This window comes from Alligator mississippiensis, chromosome 1 (genome assembly GCF_030867095.1).
Source record: "Alligator mississippiensis isolate rAllMis1 chromosome 1, rAllMis1, whole genome shotgun sequence".
Classification (NCBI taxonomy): domain Eukaryota; kingdom Metazoa; phylum Chordata; order Crocodylia; family Alligatoridae; genus Alligator; species Alligator mississippiensis.
In genome coordinates, this window is record NC_081824.1 from 315,258,451 (window position 1) to 315,277,702 (window position 19,252).

At 46.2% G+C, this 19,252-nt stretch overlaps 2 protein-coding genes across 6 annotated transcripts in view; one reads left to right on the top strand and one right to left on the bottom strand.

The window, feature by feature from the left end:
• Positions 1 to 654: 654 nt before the first annotated feature.
• Positions 655 to 8,711, top strand: ARX (aristaless related homeobox). Of its 2 annotated transcripts, XM_059720839.1 has the most exons (6): positions 655 to 1,152; positions 2,545 to 3,190; positions 3,285 to 3,330; positions 4,466 to 4,535; positions 4,620 to 4,794; positions 7,554 to 8,711. In XM_059720839.1, the coding sequence occupies exons 1-6, from the start codon at positions 960 to 962 to the stop codon at positions 7,792 to 7,794; spliced, it is 1,371 nt and encodes a 456-aa protein (XP_059576822.1). In that variant the 5' UTR covers positions 655 to 959; the 3' UTR covers positions 7,795 to 8,711. The 2 variants fall into 2 exon arrangements, with proteins under 2 accessions (XP_059576822.1, XP_059576821.1); XM_059720838.1 differs by having other exon boundaries at positions 676 to 1,152; positions 4,466 to 4,794.
• A 3,983-nt stretch (positions 8,712 to 12,694) lies between these two features.
• POLA1 (DNA polymerase alpha 1, catalytic subunit) overlaps positions 12,695 to 19,252 on the bottom strand; it is a 301,656-nt gene continuing 295,098 nt past the window's right edge. The window contains exon 37 of one of the 4 annotated variants that reach the window (XM_014595721.3): positions 12,695 to 13,994. In XM_014595721.3, coding sequence (XP_014451207.1) covers positions 13,819 to 13,994 — 176 coding nt within the window. In that variant the 3' untranslated portion in view covers positions 12,695 to 13,818. The remainder of the gene's footprint in view (positions 13,995 to 19,252) is intronic. The other 3 variants (XM_019495025.2, XM_059720836.1, XM_059720835.1) reach the window with 3 other exon arrangements.

Consider the following 19,252-nt stretch of genomic DNA (forward strand, 5'->3'; position numbering starts at 1 on the left):
CCAGACCACGCAATCAAAAGCAAAACCTTTTGGGAAGCACCCGGCACCCTCTGTTTTACAGGCACGGCTGCTTTTCTGGGACCCGGGGGGTGAGACCACTTCTCCTTCGTAGGGAAACCCTGAAACAAGCCGAGACTTGGCGTTCCCTCAACCAGAGAGCCAGAAAGGGTGAAATGTCGCCTCTGGGGTCCAGAGCTCCGTGTCTCTGCCCACGGCAAGGGGCTGGATGTCACAGGCCAGCTTTGGAAACCCAAAGGGGCCAGCACATGGCACCCCTTCCCACACCGCAGGCTTTTGCGGCCAAGGTTAAATCTCGCAGTGAAAGTGGAAGGACGCAGGCTCGCTCGCTCTCTCTCTCTGCCCCCTTGCACCAGCAACAGCCGCATCTCTTTATTTCTGCTCTAAAACTAGGGCTGGGGGTGGGGGGAACCCATCATCTAACAGCAGAGGGAGCTAGCTGCCAGCCTGCCCTTCTCGCTTTGAGAAGGACCCCGGTAGCGGGGCAGTGTCCCAGAGCCTCCCAAAGGCGAACAAGTCTATCGTGGCAAAAAAAAGCAGCCGCTCCGCACGCACCCACGTCCCCCGACCTGGAGAGAGCGGGCAAGCAGGCAGGCCGGCAGTGCCCTCGGGGAGGGGCTCTCCCTGGGGGGGCGCGGGAGGGAAGCGAAGTGGCAATGAACTTGGTGCCGCCGCTGATCCCCGGCGCGATCCAAGCCGGGCTTTGCTGGCGGCTGGCAACCCAGCCTCTGGCGAGAGCCAATGAGAGGGCGTCTCCCAGCACGTGGAGGAGAGGGAATCAAGAGCAAAGCAATTGCAGCTCACTACACTTGTTACTAGTGTCCTGAGCGAGGAAGAGGGGCGAGCGGAGCCGCGGGTGGGGGGAGTGCAGAGCGCCCGGCCCCAGCCCCGTGCCCACACGCGCGCCCAGGCCGGAGCCGCCGGGGGGCACGGCCCGAGCCATGAGCAATCAGTACCAGGAGGAGAGCTGCTCCGACAGGCCCGAATGTAAAAGTAAATCTCCAACTTTGCTGTCCTCCTACTGCATCGACAGCATCCTGGGCCGGCGGAGCCCCTGCAAGATGCGGCTGCTGGGGGCGGCGCAGAGCCTGCCGGCCCTATCCGGCCGCGCCGAGCAGGACAAGGCCGGCCAAGGTAAGCGCGGCGGGCGGCGGGCGCGGCCCGACGGCGCGGGGCCCCGGGCGCGGCGGGCGAGGAGCCGGCCCGGCCCGGCGGGGCTTTCCAGCGGCTATTTCTAGCGCCGGCTCCTGCCGGCCAGGGCTCGGGGCAGCACTTGTCGCCGGGGCCAGCCCAGCCCCCGCCCCCGGCCCGCGAGCCCGGCTCAAGGGCGAAGCCCAGGCGTGGGGAGACCCGCCGCCGGCAGCGCCCGCCCCAGCCGCCCCCGTCTCGTTTGCACCGTGCCGGGCGGCGGCCAAAGGCCGCTGCTGCTCCCGGGGCGGGCGATACTGTTTCGTGCCGGGCGCTGCTTTCCGCCTGTCTCTGTGCCCGGAGCGAAACCGGATTCAGTCCGTATCCGAGGGGAACCAGGGGGCTTTCACGCAGAAAGAGAGAGACGGCGAGACAGCTCGATCTAGCTACAGATAGATCAATCTTTAGAGATGTATCTATATAGATAGGTAGAGATGTATCTATAGATCGAGAGGAATAGATATCTACAGGTCTATACCGATCGATATAGATATCTGTTTAGAGATAGCCTTAGAAATATCTTTCCTTGATATCTCTATACTCGAATCTATCTGTCTATATAGACAGATCCATCTATATCTGTCTACGGATAAATACGTGTATCTATATCTGCCGGTATCTATAGATAGATCTATCTCTACCTTAAATATATGTGTCTATATCTAGATAGCTAGATATGTCTCTCTATCTATCTCGATAGATAGATAGATAGATAGATAGATAGATAGATAGATAGATAGATAGATAGATAGATAGATAGATAGATAGATACCCTCTGGTTTCCCTCGGATCTGGACTGAATACGATTTGGCTCCAGGCAAAGAGAGAGACTGCGGTATATATATACTGGATTAAGTCCAGATCCGAGGGAAACCAGATGGCTTATAGATATAGATCTATATAGATCTATATCTATCTATATACATAGCTATATATACATAGCGATAGATAGATAGATAGATAGATAGATAGATAGATAGATAGATAGATAGATAGATAGATAGATAGATAGATAGATAGATCTAATATAGCTAGCTAGGTGGGTAACTAGATAGGTAGGTAGATCCTGATCCATCTAGCTGTGGCTCGGGGCTCTGTACAGCCCGGGCCGGTTTGCCAAGGTGGCAGCGCGGGGCTGGCGGGCGGCGATGCCCGTGTCCCCGCAGCCCCCCGCGCAGCCGAGGCGGCGGGTTTGGCCGGGGGGCAGGCGGGGCGCGGGCAGCGGGGGTGCCGCGGCACTGACGGCGCTGTGTGTGTGTGTGTGTGTGTGTGTCTCCCGTCCCGTCCTGCCCTGTCCCGTCCCGTCCCGTCCCGTCCCGTCCCGCGCGGGCGCCCCAGGCTCGCCCAAGGGCAGCGCCGCCTTCGAGCCGGCCGAGCTGCACCTGCCGCCCAAGCTGCGCCGCCTCTACGGGCCCGGCGGGGGCCGGCTGCTGCAGGGGCCGCGGGGCGAGCGGGCCGACGGGCGGCCGGAGGGGGGCGCCGCCGCGGCCGCGGCCGCCCCGTGGGACACGCTGAAGATCAGCCAGGCGCCGCAGGTCAGCATCAGCCGCAGCAAGTCCTACCGCGAGACCGCGCCCTTCGCGCCCGGCGCCGACGACCTGGGCCGCCCGGACGAGCGGCCCGGCCCGGCGCCCGCCCCCGCGGGGGAGGACGAGGACGAGGACGAGGAGCTGCTGGAGGACGAGGAGGACGAGGAAGAGGAGCTGGAGGAGGAGGACGACGAGGAGGAGCTGGCGGCCGGGAACCCCCCCGGGCCGGGCGCCGACGGCGCGGAGCTGTCGCCCAAGGAGGAGCTGCTGCTGCCGCCCGACGACGCGGAGGGCAAGGACGGCGAGGACAGCGTGTGCCTCTCGGCCGGCAGCGACAGCGAGGAGGGGCTGCTCAAGCGCAAGCAGCGCCGCTACCGCACCACCTTCACCAGCTACCAGCTGGAGGAGCTGGAGAGGGCCTTCCAGAAGACGCACTACCCCGACGTCTTCACCAGGTAGCGGCCCGGGCGGGAGGGCGGGGGTCGGGCCGGGCCGGCGGGCTGCGGGCAGAGCCCCTCACGGCCCCGCGTCTCTGTGCTTGCCCCGCAGGGAGGAGCTGGCCATGCGGCTGGACCTGACCGAAGCCCGCGTGCAGGTGAGTGCGGCCGAGCCCGGCCCTGCGCACGGCCCGTCCCGGACGCCCCTGTTCTTCCCTCCCCGCCTCCCCGCCCCGCTCCGCTCCGCTCCGCTCGGCTCCACGCAGGTATTTGGCCGCGACGCCAGGTCCGATGGGGCTGCACGAGAGGCCACTGAGCGCCGCGGCAGACAGGGCAGGGACGGGGTTTGGTTTCTCTGGCTAATGCTCTTTGATTGCAGCCACTGATCTCATCGCCGGCGGGCGCGGGGCGCGGAGCAGCGCCCATTAACCCCGGGGGTAGGGGCCGGGGAAGCGGGGGCGGGGGAGGAGGAGGGCCCCTGCTTGCCAACAGAAAACAGATGTCTCCGGGCTCGGAGCTGAGCAAATCACTTTACAGTTAGAAGCCGGCGCTGATAAAGCCTCATAAATTCCATCTGCCTCATTTGCCCCACGACAGCTCCCGGCATTAGAGGGGCTCGGCCGGGAGGCGCCCCCCCCGTTGACACATTGCTCCATTGTCAACCAGCGCGGTCCGCTCGCGGCTCGGGGGAGCGAGCCGTGGGAAAGTTAAATAGGGAGAGCGCGGAGCAGGAGCCCCCCCGCACGGCCGGGCCGGGCGCGGGGTGGGCGCGCAGCCGGGAGGGAGCTGCGGGACGCGGCGGAGCTCCTCGCCCGGGCGCCCGGACCAGCGCCGTGCTCGCCACTCTCCGCGGCTCGCGCACGTCTCCCCGCTCGGACACGTGCGTGGCCCCTATGCCGCTGCCCGCCCTGTGCAGACGGGGCCGGGCGGCGCGTGGGGCTCAACCCAGCCCCGGCTGCTGGGAACGAACTTGAACATGGACATGCACAACAAACAAACAAAAAACCTTTGGGGGCTAAAAACATAAAACAAGCCACAAGCCGCCCCGCGCTGGCCGCGCTCCGGGCCCAGCGGGCGGGTTTCTCGGGGGGCGGAGGCTGGGGCATGTGCCGGGGAAGAGCCGAGCCCTGACGGGGCGATCGCGGGCAGCGCCGGGCTCAGCCCGGCCGGGGCAGGGAGGGCTTTTTGGCCGAGCAGGAGCCGTGCCCGGGGGCCGGGGCACGGGCCGGGGCACGGGCCGAGGCGAAGCGGCGACAGGCGAGATGCTTAAACCCGTTTTCTTTTGGCTTGCAGGTATGGTTCCAGAACCGTAGGGCTAAGTGGCGGAAGAGGGAAAAGGCTGGGGCTCAGACGCACCCCCCAGGTTTGCCTTTCCCTGGTCCCCTGTCGGCAACTCACCCCCTCAGTCCATACCTTGATGCTAGTCCTTTCCCTCCTCATCACCCAGCTCTAGACTCCGCCTGGACTGCAGCCGCGGCCGCTGCGGCCGCCGCCTTCCCCAGTCTACCTCCTCCACCGGGCTCTGCAACTTTGCCACCCAGTGGGACCCCGCTAGGCCTCAGCACTTTCCTGGGCGCGGCCGTATTCCGGCATCCAGCCTTCATCAGCCCTGCTTTCGGCAGGTAACGCCTTCCGCTTTTCGCATTTGCAAAAGAAACCAAACCCGCGCGTAAGACGATGCGCGCCAGGACGCGGCAGCGGAGCCCCGGGCGCGCCTCGCTTAGGTGTGGGGGGAGCGGGGGAAGCGCCCCGTGCTGCCCCGTCGAGCCCGCCTGCTGCAGCCTGGGGCCTCCGCCCTGCCGCTCGCTCAGAGCCGCGGGCCAGAGACCTGCCGGGCAATGAAAGAGTAACAAGACAAGTTTGGAAGAGCCCAGCTGGCTTGAGGCGCTGGGTCAGAGCGCAAGGAAACCTCTCGTCTTGAAGCTCTGTCCCTCTTGTCCCGCCACTGACTCGCTGCTTTCTTGGGAGAGTTGGGGGAATAGTTTGGAATTTGATTCATTTCGCCTTTTTTTTTTGTTCGTTTGGTTGTTGTTGTTTTTTTATTGTTGTTTTTTGTTTTCTGTCCACAAGTTATCCTCGCTTCCCTTCTACTTTTTTTTTCTTTCTTTCTTTCTTTTTTTTTTTTTTCTGGAGCCTATTAGTTATTCCCGGCCATTCGCAGCATTTTTACTTTCTGGGTCGGCACCTCTTTTCGCAAGCAAGTTCCTTGTGGATTATTTGATATTCGAAATTCGCTGTCTTAGTTGGTGGTGATTGGAGACGTAGGTCACATGTTATGTTTCCCTTCCCGGATTGGATAAGGGCAGCTCTTAAGAGCAGATTTCCAGAATCAATGCTCGGGTCTGTTAATTCGAAAACCGCTTTCTGTAAATACCCCCACCCCCCTTAAAATATCCCCCCGTATTCCTCCTTAAAATTCTCTGTTGCCACAGATATGCCTGTCCCTAATTTCATTCACCTCAGTCCTGCCCCTAGTTTTGCCAGACACACGTTTAAACGCAGGTGAGAGAGAAAGCGATTTAAAAATGACTACGAATCGGGCTAGAAATCATGTTGGAGTGTTTGTCGAGCTCTTCTTGCTCTGTGTGTTTTTGCACCTGACTCAAACAGTGGTGTAAGACACCTGAAATAAAAGAAACGAGTCGTGTATATGGTCTCTCCCTTTATTTAAGGGAAAAAACAAATGAAATAAAAAAAGTCTGTAGTTAACCACAAAGAGAAAGAAACAATAGAAGGATGTATTAAGCTGGAGAGAGCAGTGAAAATAAAACTGAATGTAACTCCAGTGATCTCTGTTTGGAAGAACAAAGAAATAATAGATTCATCCAACTGAGCAGCCTCCAGGGAGGAAAATAATAATAATAATAATAAAAAACCTTCAGTAAAATTAGTTCCTTAGTCCAACCCAATAAAATTAAACATTTTATGCCTCAAATTGTAGTCAGTGACTCAATTTACCTAATGGAACAAGCGATGTTACAGCGCTGTCACGCCCCCTGCTTAGAGTGATGATTTCACAGTTTATCACTTCTCCGGAAGTATTAGTGCAATCCTTCTACTATTTTTTTTTCTGACAACAAATTGAAAAGTGATTTGTAAAAGCTTACTAACAACAGCCTGGATAATGGTCTGTAAGATTAAAATAGGCATGAGAGAGAGAGCGAACGAGAGAGAGAGAATTCACTAACGTTTGATTCATCTACCTGGAAACGTAGCATTTTAGTATGTCTTAAGTGGTTTAAAACTGTTCAAGCAAGTTCAGCACAACAAAGATTCTCTCCCAATAATCAAAACTATACTTGTCTCCACATCCATAGTATTGCTAGATTGTTATTTTTTTTTTATCAGTAGAATTAAGGATTCTGAGGAGCCTTAAAAAAGCTGAGCAGTAATTGACCTCGTCGAGGCAATTCGTTCTGTTCTAGCAAATTTTAATACTTAATAGCAACGTCAAAGACGGAAAAAGAAAAAAAATGCAGCAGCCAATATAGGAGCTTAGCATGCTAGGGCTTAGTATGTAGACCCTGTTGCCTTCAAGGAACACAGTTCAATTCCTAGCCGTGATGATGTCAATAATCACATCCTTGGTTAATGGAGAGTCTGTACATCTTGATGTGCCAGTCAAGGGGGTCACTTGCACTCTTCAGAGTGACTGCTCTGGTGAGAGAAGTAAGAAAAACTAGAGGGAAGGCATTTAAAAGATTGTGTCATTGAGCTGGGATGCTAGGTTGCTGGATAATAATTGGCATTCCACTGTGAGGAAATCAACAGGAATGCCACTTCCTGCTGGGTATGGGCATCAATGCTGAGGAACCGCTCAGACACTTTGGGCACCGGGGCTGCACAACCTTTACAGGAAGGCGATGATTTGTGGGGGTGGGGGAGGAAGAAATTCATTCCTCGGATGGGAAATAAAGGCGGAAGAATAGAAATAGGAGAGTTTAACATTTGCAGCTCTTCTTTTTTTTTTTTTAGACGATAGATAAGGTGAAAATAAATCCCCCAAAGCATTTCATTTCGGAATCCCTCTCCCTGATAAGTGTAAATCACAGTATCAGCTGCTGCTGACAGTGTGCTCTAGCGTGAGCTGCTGTCACCGGCAAATCTGAGGGAATTAAACTCTATTTTTTTTTTAAATCTTTTGACTGCCAGCCGTGAGATTTTTTCAACATGTCTTTGTCTCTTCCACATTAGTGATAATACTTCCCATCCTATTATTTATGACATGAACTCGGCTAGAACTCTTAGGAGAGAAGCCAGCAGGGAAAAGGGGGAAATATACGGCAACACCGGTCACCTTGTTCTTACAACACACCAGCACCACCACAACACACGCACATAGCTGCTTTGGTTTTGACCAAAATGTTTACTTTACTTGCAGGCTCTTTTCCACTATGGCTCCCCTGACTAGTGCTTCCACTGCTGCTGCCCTACTGAGACAGCCCACTCCTGCCGTGGAAAGTGCAGTGCAATCAAGTGGGCTATCAGATCCAGCAACAGCTGCAGCAGACAGACGGGCTTCTAGCATAGCAGCTCTGAGGCTGAAAGCAAAAGAACATGCAGCTCAACTCACACAGCTCAATATTATCCCTGGGAACAGCACAGGGAAAGAGGTGTGCTAAAATCAGAGAGGAAAATATAAGGAAATAAAGAAATAAATAAAGGTCACCTCAGATATAGCACGAACCAAGACCAAATGGAAAAAGAGGACCAGCGACTAAGACATTGGGTAGGTTCTCGAGTTAGGAACTTGAAGAAAGCAAAAGCATCCTGTGCATCTCGGGAGTGAGTGCATCCACATTTAGGAGCTCCTGCATAAGTAACTCCTTGGCTGGTACATTTTTAAAATGTGCAACATCTTAATTTCTTCATTGATCATTACACAAAAAAAAGGTTCTAAGACAAGATATTATATATATATATATATTAATGTTACATACATTAAATATTTTTCCTTCTGTACATCTGGCAAAAATGAAATTGTAATTTCAACAGCAACAACAACAAAAAAACAAAACCCTCCCCCGCAGCTTCTTAGACTAATTTAACATCCTAAGATGTTGTTTTATCAGGAGCACTGGAGAACTATTTTTCATGGTAATGCAGCCTGCTGCATATTATCAACCAAGGATGATGCCAGTGCAAAATGAAGGAGTTTGATGCTGTAAGATAACCAGTGCACTTAAAGGAAAGGGTTTATCTTTTTCTTGTTATAGTCTTTATCACTACACCAACCAAGGTTTTTATATCAAACCAAAGGGAAATACACTGCTAGAATATGGACTGTTTAAGTCACTAAACTGTGATTAATGATTCTGTACATACCATTGTTATAAAAAAAAAAGAACAGAGCTTTGTATATTTGAAATGTTATAAAACAATTGCACTCAGTGTAGTGTTGTAAAAGTTTGTCATCTGTAGATTCTTACTGTGTTGTAGATAAAATAGGGTTCCTAGACAAAATATTTATGTACAAACCCTTTATTTAACTTATTAACTGTAGAGGTTTCTGAAACCCTAAAAAGGCGATGGTACAGTACTTTTGTGTAATGTCCTTATTGTTAACACTTTTCCTTGCTCTCGAGTGGGGAAGTGCCACACTCCGAAAATAAAAAAAAATAATGATATGTTTAACAATACACACACACACACATATATATATGTATCCTTCACAAATATTTATATATATATATATATATATATATAAATATTTGTGAAGGATACATTGAGGGCAGGTCCAAGAAGCTAGGCAGTACCAGGCAGGTCTCGCAGAACTGGGTTAGCCCAGAGGCGGCGGGAGGAGAAGCGGCTGACCCCGTGTTTGGCAGAGGTGGATCTTTTTTTTTTTTTTTTTTTTTTACTCTTCGCATTGCTTTTTCAACAAAAACGGGATTTTTTTTAAAAAAACAAAACAACCCCCCAAACCCGCCAGTGTCGCTGTGGCTCTGCTCCTCTTGCTGTGTGCCCCCCAGCAGGCACTGGAGCTGTCCTGGCAGCCCGGGGCCCCCTGCTTTCCGGGGGGCGCGGAGCGGGGGCAGAGCCGCGAGCCGCGGGAGAGGCGCGCCCGGGCGGCTGCTCCAGGGGGCCGGGTGGGCAGCGTCCCCACGCGGGTTCCCTGCCATCGCCTCCCCTCTCCTCGGGGCAGCGCGCGCGGGGTTGCCCCGGGGCTCCCCCAGGCCTTGCTCGGCCGGCCGCCCTCAGCCCTCTTGCTTTGGGAGGCGCTGCCCCCCCCCCCCCCCCCCCGCCCAGGAGCGGGAGCCTGCCCGCCGGGATCACAGGCGCTAGCCAGGGGCGGCCCCCGCCCGGCTGCACAAAGCGCCTCGCCCCGCGCTCTGCCTTGCCGGCACCCGCCGAGACACCCCTGGGCTCCCCCTCCGCCGGGTGGGTGCACGGCGGCGGGAAGCGCGGCTCTCCCCGGAGGATTGAATCTCACTGCCATGCAGAGCGACCCGATGCGGCTCAAGTCTGTGAGGACGCTTGGCTGAATGGCAAGAGGGAGAGGCCCCTGCCCTGCCCTGCCCTGCCCTGCCCTGCCCTCCGCTCACACACCCTCCGGCAGGGGCCGAGCGGCGCCCGGGGGCAGCTCCTTCAGGCCCCAAGCTCCCGGAGCTGGAGAGGGGCAGGGGCAGGGCAGTCTCCCCCCCCCCGGCGCTGGCGGAGCCCGGCTGGGGCACTGGCGTGAGGCCGGCGCTGCCGAGGGGGAGGCGGGCGCCAACCCCACGCAGGACAGCGCCCGTGGGCGGCGAGCTCTGCTTCTCCGGGGAGTCTCTGCCGGGCTCTGCCCTGGGAGGTCTCCTCCGAGGTGCCCCCGGGAGGGTTATCTTCCCTCTCCCCCCACCCAGGCACCGCGTGTAGGTTCCTAACCACGCAGGCTCTCTTTAACACGCCTAAGCTGGTTTTATTTTATTTTCTCTTTTATGAACAAACGACACTTCCCCTCCGCTAACTATGCATTTAAGTGACAGCATTATGTATCATGTACACACATCCCCCACACGTATATATTTTAGAGTTTTAAAAAACACCATAGGTGCAAAATATTTTACAGGAAAAATAACGTTTGTCCCTGGACATTATTAACAGTACGGTTTGAAATTTTCCTCCTTTTTTTTTTTTTTACTTTAAAGAAAAGGGAATCATTATCAAGCCATTATGCATTAAGAAATGTCATTCAGTCATTTTTATTCATTCTGCTGAAATCTTCGTAAAAGCCAGAATCATACTTCTGCAAGCAGCAATTTTGTTAATCCAGGGGGGTTATTACTCTGGTCCCTTATTAGGATCTATACTACTGCCAAGCAATCCTATAACCTTCTCAAAAGAAGTTTACCTCCGTGTTATAAAACCAGTAGTGGTATTTATACTGTGCAATAATTAGTGTATTACTTGAATCCACTAACAGGTTCATTTTATCTCTGCACAAAACCTCTAGTCTGCTTATAGAAAGCTTGTGCCTCCTTTGGTGCTGTTAAAGTGGTGAAAGAGTGAATGAAGGCTGGTAGCACTTTCTCCTTTTGCCTTGCCTTAATTCCCATCTCTTTTTGCTCTCATCCAATTAGTGCAGTGTATTAAGCGGTTTATCATCTCATAGTCAGCTATTGAGAGAAACAAGGCGAACACTTTGCAATAGAGCCTGCTCTCCTTTGACACCCTCAGGTACTTACATATTCCACTGTGCTATGAATAATAGAGGAAGAATAGAGCACTAATTCCCTCATCAAAGAATGCCTTGTCTGCTGCTTTGCTCAACAACACCATTCTGATCAAAAGAAAAGCAATAAAGCTTAGCATAACAAAACGAAACCTACTTATTAGCTTAGTGGTTAAATTAATGCAGAGCCGCTGCTATTCAAAACCAAGGTTTGAAAACAGCCTCCAACAACCTGATAATGCTGCCTTCGGGATGAAGGAATTTTAATCTGAAATTTGAAGCTGGCACAGATGAGTTAATCTATTAAACTGCTATAAGGAGAGTTCACCACGAACTGTTCAATTAAGGAATATTTAAGGTGCTCTGTAGAAGAGCAAAATAATGCAGAATGGAAGATGGGCTGAAGTTGGGAATGAGAAAAGTGTATTTTGCACTGAAAAGGGAATGCTGGCACAGGACCAAATGGGTTTGTGGTTTGGAACTGTTTTTAATAAAACACATATGCCGTCAGTGAAGTCTGCCTTCTGAGTTGATATATCAACACTCCTCTCCCCAACAAAAAGCAGTATTTGGGAAGTGGGGGGGGGAGGTGGAGGGGAAGATTCACACTAGATCAGTTTCACAATACAAGTCTGTGAACTTCAATCGTTCCCAAATTATGTACAGCACTAAATTAACTAAATCCATTTAATATTAAATTCTATATAGATGACTTTGCATTTCCCAGCCTTCCTCAGGGGGCCAAGATGAGGCAAAGCGCCCAGGGCTTATTAGTCAGGAGAAAAGCAGCTTGCTCCTTGCCAAGAGCTCAGCTCTGATCTAGGACCAGCCTTCTGGGAAGAAGCAGAAATTGCCTTAATTCGGGAAAAGCATTCATTTCCGATTTCCCATCTGATTGGGACTGGCTAAAAATTACTGTAGAGGGAAGGTTCCAAGATTTTCTCTCTCATATATCATGACAACAGAGTTTCATCCTTCTTTTATGCGAGGCAGAAGAAGAACTTTTACTGGAGTCCTAAAATATATCCTTACACCCTGTACAATTATTTCAGAACACCCTGTTTAATCTAAAAGCTCCTTAATCTACCAATTTTATTCTAAAATAGCAATTATGCAGATGTATACAAAAGCCTCTACAGGGTCAAGTTAGGCATCATTTAACCATTTTGTTTGGCTATCTGCCTTACATTTCTAGAAGTGACAGCCGTTTTACTTTTTTTTTTTTAATTTTCATTCAGTAATATCAGTAAAGTCTACACAATTATCGTTTGAATGGATATACTGAACATTTAAAAAAAATCTCTGATAAAATTCTCCAACACATTTAGATAGCAAGACCTACTTTCAAATCAGTACATCTGAGAAAGTATCTTTTGCAATGAGCTATGTTGAACGAAGTGTAGCCTTAGTAGCATTACATTAGGTGCCCGTAGGCAACACTGACCTAAAATAAATAAATGATCAAAAGCAAATTCTCAATTATTTAAAAAACTACCCATGTGAGTAGAAAGCTTAGATTTAGCTCCATGTCAGAAAATGAGTTTATATTTAGATGAGCTGGCGCACACAATCATCATCTATCTCTATCTGCATTTAGCATTGTTGTCCCAGAGTGCTGTACAGTTTTATATAAACAAATACATATGGTATAAAAGCATACAACACAAGCCGTCTTGCTCCCTCCGCCCTGTAATCCCTCAATATTTGTGCTGTTATTCTTACCATTTTATGCCTACAAGTGTTTTCCTTAGTTTCCACTGAACCAACATGCATTTTAAAGCAGAGATATAAGACCTTCTGGTAAATGCTGTAATAATTTAGAAGCATGCACTTCAAGGTTATATCCAGTTTGTAGAGATGATAGAGTCCAATTCTTTTTCATTAGAAAACTTTATTTTTCTTTCAAGTATTACAAAAGTTTACATTGGATATGGTTACATGTTTTTAAAAGAGTCTCATAGTCTTACATTAACAAATACTGAAACTGCAACCTAAGAACGTTATATAAAAGTACAAACTTAATTTTACTCCCTCACAAAAGAAACCATATTTATTATTTTTTTTGTTTCTTATTTTACTGTCATTGAATAGACAATGCAATTGCTTATAAAATCAATAAAACTTCAATATGATCATAGTACTTATTACAAAGCAGTACTTACCCTTGTTCCCCCCTCGTCCTGCAACCCGTTTCTAAGCTGCATTTGCTGGAACCCTGTAGGCACATACGTTTTCACTGACAGTTTACATCAACCTTTTTTCTTTGTGGAATAAAGTTAGATATGCGTATACTGCATGGGGTTCTAGCTGGAGTCAACTCCATATTATACCTATCTTAAGAATGGTAAGGCAACACTTGTCTTTGTGTTAAATTTAACACAGAGAGGACTGTTGTCTAATTTTTGTTAACTCTAGGTTATAAAACTGTCACTGCTTGCTCATTACTTTATATATAGATATATAGAAATCTTAGTAGTAAAGACCACCCTAACCCCTGCTCAGAAGAAAGTATTAGGACATTAGGAGGCATTTAGGTTTAGCATTGTTTTTAATTGGTATGTTTATGATTCAGAAGTAGATAAACTGTGAAAAGGCAAAACATTAGTGCTCCTACTGAGACCTCTACTAACCTCTCTTCCTGAGAGCACCTCTACTAAATACCCTGGAGCAAAGTCTAGGATCACTTACATTCCAGCAACTCTCACTGGGAATTATTCAATTAAAGCAGCACTCCTTCCACCCCCTTTTCTCTCATAGGTCTAAATATACAATAAAATATATGTATTGAAAAAGCAACTACCAGGTGTCTAGGAAATCACTATATTCTGTTTTTATCTTCACTTTTTCTCCACTGAGAGGGCAAAATACACCTGTATTTGATGAATGGTGAAATAAAAATTGTATTATTTTAAATGGGAAGAATAAAGAGAAAGAAGAGGGGATTGTAGTTATTATTTTAACAAAACCAAACCTTTCTCCCTCTTTATTTACTTTATTATTGTCTTTCATTACTGGCATCTCCCACATATTTTGCTGTGCAGATGGTCTGAAAGAGTTTGCCAAGGTTCACTTCAGAGTAGCTACTCATGGACAGAAAGGTGTCTACTGTGTTCTTCAGCTTTTTGTAGACCTCCTTTATTTTCTTTAAGGCTAAGTTCTTCTCCACCCACACTAAAGAAAAAACAAATGAGAGAACATATACACACATTAGATTATCACCAAGAAAAATATTTTATGTTAACTGGTATTACAAACTTTAACCTTTCAAAATATATTGAGGCTAAGACACAAAACCAAAATTTGCTCCAATAGCCTCAGACTTGTGATTTGCTTCTCATTTTTTACCTATCCTCAGCAAGATTAAGAGTGAAGGCCAGCTTGTAACTCTGAGACCAAATCCTATTCATCAAAGCCCATCTGCTATTCTTGCAACTGAATCGGCACAGGAACTCCTGTGAGTAAATAATATGAGGCACTGCTTGTCCAGTAACCTGCTAAGTGAGAGTCAAGTGGAGATTCAACCAATAGTAGTACTCTTTTTTGCTCATTCAGAAATGTTTATTTACAAAAAGTAGAATTTAACCTCACAGATGAAGTAGCAGTCTAGTGATTGGAACTGGAGACAGGAAAGTCACTTTTTTTTGGACCTTCTAAGCCTCTATTATAAAACTCTTAAAAACAAATGGTGAAAGGTCAAACGTTTGTGGCCATTGCAGGGACTGAGCATGAAATACTTGTCAGCAACAAAAATACTCCTATCACCAGAGATTAAGCACCCCCACCCATGTTCATCATGGGATTACAAATATAAGAGCACCTATCCATCTTTTTACCTTGCAGAATGCCCCCTCACTGAGCCAGTGTCACACAGTGGTCCACATTTTGTTGCAATGTAATGGGTCCAAATTCAGAGAGAGACAATAGGGATTTTGTCATCAATTTCAATGAAGCCATGATCTCACACTTAGTTCTGATTCCTTACTTATTCATCACATATCTGAAATACCTTGGGCAGGTCAAAGTGTTTCTACATTTTCTCACTGACAGAACGGAGATAATACTTATACTAAAGTACTTTGAGACCCTTGACTGAAGGAAAGGAACTTAGTACAGACTAACAACATAGAATTGCGCACCATTCTACCGCTCTACCCTAAAATACAAATAACAAGATTCTCCTGAGTTATCAGTAAATATGGCCATTCCAATGTGCTTATTTCATATGCTTGTGAAGAGACCCCTGAAGGATGAAACAAACAACAAAAAAGGCAATTTGAACATTGTATGAATCTGTTGGCAAAAACGATATCAGATTTACCCAAAGAACCTTGTCTGCCTTGGCAAAGTCAAGATGCTTCATTTGTTGAATTTTATTCTTCTATGGTGTTGTAGAATTAATGGACCTATTCTTGGATATGCACGGCTTTACTAAAAATTAAAATGTAACCCAACCAAGTGTTAAAACCACCAGAGCCTCATGCAAAGAGTAATTCAGTGAAGAAAGATCAAGTCTAACAATACCTCCCTTTCCAAAACAACATTTGATTCCAACCATGTCCTCTCTATTTAAAAAAAACCCAGGTAGATTCAATAGGCCTTGCAGCATGTTCAGAAGGGTGGCAGATTCAGACTAGTTTGGATTAGTAGATATAGAGAAAGGAAATAATTTCCACAATGGAAGGTCCTTTCCAGAGAACAGATCCTTAGTTTTTGGCAGGGATAAGTGGGGTGGGAAAATAAGGGGAGTTTCAGCTGAAGCATCACTGCCGATGGAAACTTTTTTGGCAGTATAACACAGGGAGACGGGCAATTTCTCAGGTGTAAGCAGCTCTCAATCCATATAGGTATTACTGAAAGCATGCATCTTGCAAGCATCCCACATAGTGTTTCTATTACACATCAACATTGCCCTGCATCTCCCTCCTGACTATCCTTTAGAAGAGTTTCAGCACTGTACTGAGCATTTCACTTCACTAATTCTCTTGGAAAAATACAACAAGTAAATATCCAACATAAAAATAAACAACAGCTATTACCTTTTAAACAACAGCTATTGCTACATTTCAAGGTTGTTAAAAATAAATCCTCTTCAAGAGTTCGTTCCTAGATGCACAGCAGTTACAAATTTGGAGGGACCTCTGGCAACTTTCAGTCCACTTGTATGGGGGAAGAAAACAAGAGGCTTCTACCCCTGCAGCACATTAAGTAAAGACATTCCATTGATCTAGCTTGTTTCCTATCCAAGTGACTAAAGGACTCATGTAGTGTGTGAGGCCTTGCGAAAGACCTTGAGAAATTGCTGGACCCCCCCGCCCCCCCCCCCCGAATTCTAAAAAGAAGCTATAACACATCCATGTCTTTTACAGATTTTTTTCAAGATAGGCTCAGCCTAATCACTAGCTAAAAATATATCTAACCTCATGCATTGTTGACAGTTTTCTTGATCCATATCCTTAGATTTTTACATTTATGTTTCCAACCTGTTACATTTTTCTTCTTTTTCAAATGATCACGATTGTTAAAACAAGTATATATCTTGGTTCAGAGTTCTTCTGTAAGTACTTTACAAATAACTCTAATGAGGACAGCTCTAAGCCTGTAAAGAGTTACAATCATGCTAAATTTTAGGCACATATCTATTTAGAGTCATACCTTCATGAACTTTTTGAGCACTCTCAGGACTGTGACCTACAATGAATTACTTTTTGTTACCACTCAGCTAATAATAAAATTACTTTTTATTACTGGCCTTAAAAGAACTTAAAATTTACCATAAACAGATGGAAAACTGTTTAGAAATGTAATTAGGTTGGAATCACTATAGCACCTAGAAACTAATGATATCTAAGGCCTAATTAAAAATAAACTACCACAAACTGTAGCAACTCAGTACATTATTCCCTCCCAATGTGCTCCCTATCCCCAAAATATTCCAGAGACACTAAGTAGCCTATAATTTACTAAAACGCATCATATGTTAATGTGGCTTTTTTGTAGCTAGGGGAATTTTTGCTGAAAGCACCAAGCTATGTGTGTTCAAATTCAAAGTTCAAAGCTAGGCTAAAATTGTTTTAAAGTTTCGAAGAGCTCAGGAGGGACCAAGGTAAAGTGTATCAATGTACAGAGCCAGCTGGTACATATGAAAAGAACAGGAGGATGCATTAATCATGAGAACCAGACAAACAATAAAACAATGTTTAAGCAGCAAATGAAAATACAGCCATATATAACTCAAAATCAGTCTCAACTCATTCCACTGGTAGAAATTCTAGTTTTTGCTTGCAAGACCTAAACATTCATTGGTCACAGTAACCATTCTGAAAATTTACATTAAATGCATTACAAAGAAATTTAGATGGAATTATTTATGTAAAGGGAAAAGTGGACTGAGGAAGGAGAAGTAATAGGAGCTATGCTGAAAATTAATGAAGGTAATTTAGAGTCTTAATCCTAAAATATTGGTAATACAATGTTATACTACTAAATTCAGACTGCAGTCCTATCTGCAGTACAGCAATACCATGCATTTGAATGACACAAGTGCATCTGATAACTGGGGAGAACAGATTTAAAGAACTGTAGTAATACAGAGCAGGGGAAGATGAGAGAGGACACAGCTCCTGATGTGTTTACCTCCTCTGCTGATGGGATATTGACTTTTCCCACCAGGTTGGTTAGAAAGGGGACTATTTACGCTGCCACACAGCAGAGTAAGAATGACAACCAGCATCACTCTGTGCTCCTCTTAGTAAAAGACAACTGTGACCGCTGTATATCACACAGTTAGTCAATACCTACAAGTTACCATACCATCTAACTTAAAGATGCATATAAAAGCTCACATTTTCTTTCTAAATGAGAATTTAATCAATAATGCACCTTTTCAGAACAAAGCTATAAAAAGACTGCAATTGCTTTTCAGCACTCAGTAACACATATGAAAATAGTTTTATATGTATTACTACCATACTGTTGTTTTATATATCTGCATACAATGGAAAGTATTCATTTCACTGTTGTTGGAACCAGTGAACATTTAATATAAACATAAATGTACAGAATAATCAACACTGTATCATATCTGGGGTTTAGATTTAAACAGTTTGTATCTTAAAATACATAGTCTAAAAATAAACATGAGCATGTAATTCTGATCTTGCAAAATGACATTTGGGTATTACATTCTCTAAAGCAAATTAATTACTAACTCTTGGTAAATATTTTAGAATCTCTTCATCAAATATGTAGGGAAAATCTCACTTAAGCCCTTCCGAAAATATAAACTGAATTTTTATTGATATACACTACATATTCAACACCATACAGAATTTCCCATTATACTTCTTGTGTGTATGTTTTTATGCTGAAAGAAGAAATTATTTTCTTTTCACAGAGGTACTTGAAACTTATTTACCCCACACTGTTGTATTGATGGTTGAGGCAAAGATGGAAAACGCCTGGGGATTACTTAGTATCTTGTTAGGTATTTAATATTCAGTATCCCTTACTACCACCCCTATAAAATGCTGTAAGCATAACCTGATACTGAGGACCAAAGGTACATTTGTTCTCGTCTTCAAGAAGATGTAGCACGATGAAAGGCTTCAAGACTTTATTTCTACTGATTTGAGAATGGGAGTCTCCCACAGTATCTTTATTAGGAGACAAATTCTCACTCTGAGTGTTCTGTCTGACAACCTGAGCTTGATAGTGCAAAATAAAAATACACTTACATTCCTCGGTGTGTGTGCATGTGTTTATATTTTATATGTGAGAAATAAGGTATTTCCATTAATAAATTTTCAAACTGTTGATTTGTCTAAAAGCAAACAAAACCAAGCATAGTCTGTCACTCTTATGTGTTAAGGATTCAGTGAATCACACATGTACGATGTCATGTCTAATACTTTTAGTTGAACACTTAAAGAACATTTTAAATTAGAAACCATTAGGAACTGAAATTTTTACATCACCTACTGGTTATTGTATTTTAATTATAGCAAGCTTAGGCACACAGGCAGCAGTCTCTGTTCCAAATATCTGTGTTTCATTTACTTCTGTGCAAAGGTAGCAAACAACAGTCAGTCATAATTGATTCTGTCAGATGTTATACAGTCAGTCATAATTGTCTCTGTCTAGAGGTGTGTCAATTTACTGCAAGTTAAATAAATATTCTGTCAATTATGAAATCAGGTAATGCAAGTCATTTTTTTTAATTGTACAGGTTCCCCTTTTCTAATACTCAGCACCCCTATCCACATTGTTAACCTTAGCTTTGACATTCCTAGATTGTTAATGAAAAAACAAAACAAAAAAAATCACCACTTATTTAAAGGGGAAAAAAGATTTCCCTATGTCTTTGCTTTTTTGTTTCTATTTAAAAAAAATAACAAATAGGAGTATATAGTTACTGGGTCTAGATGGGGTCC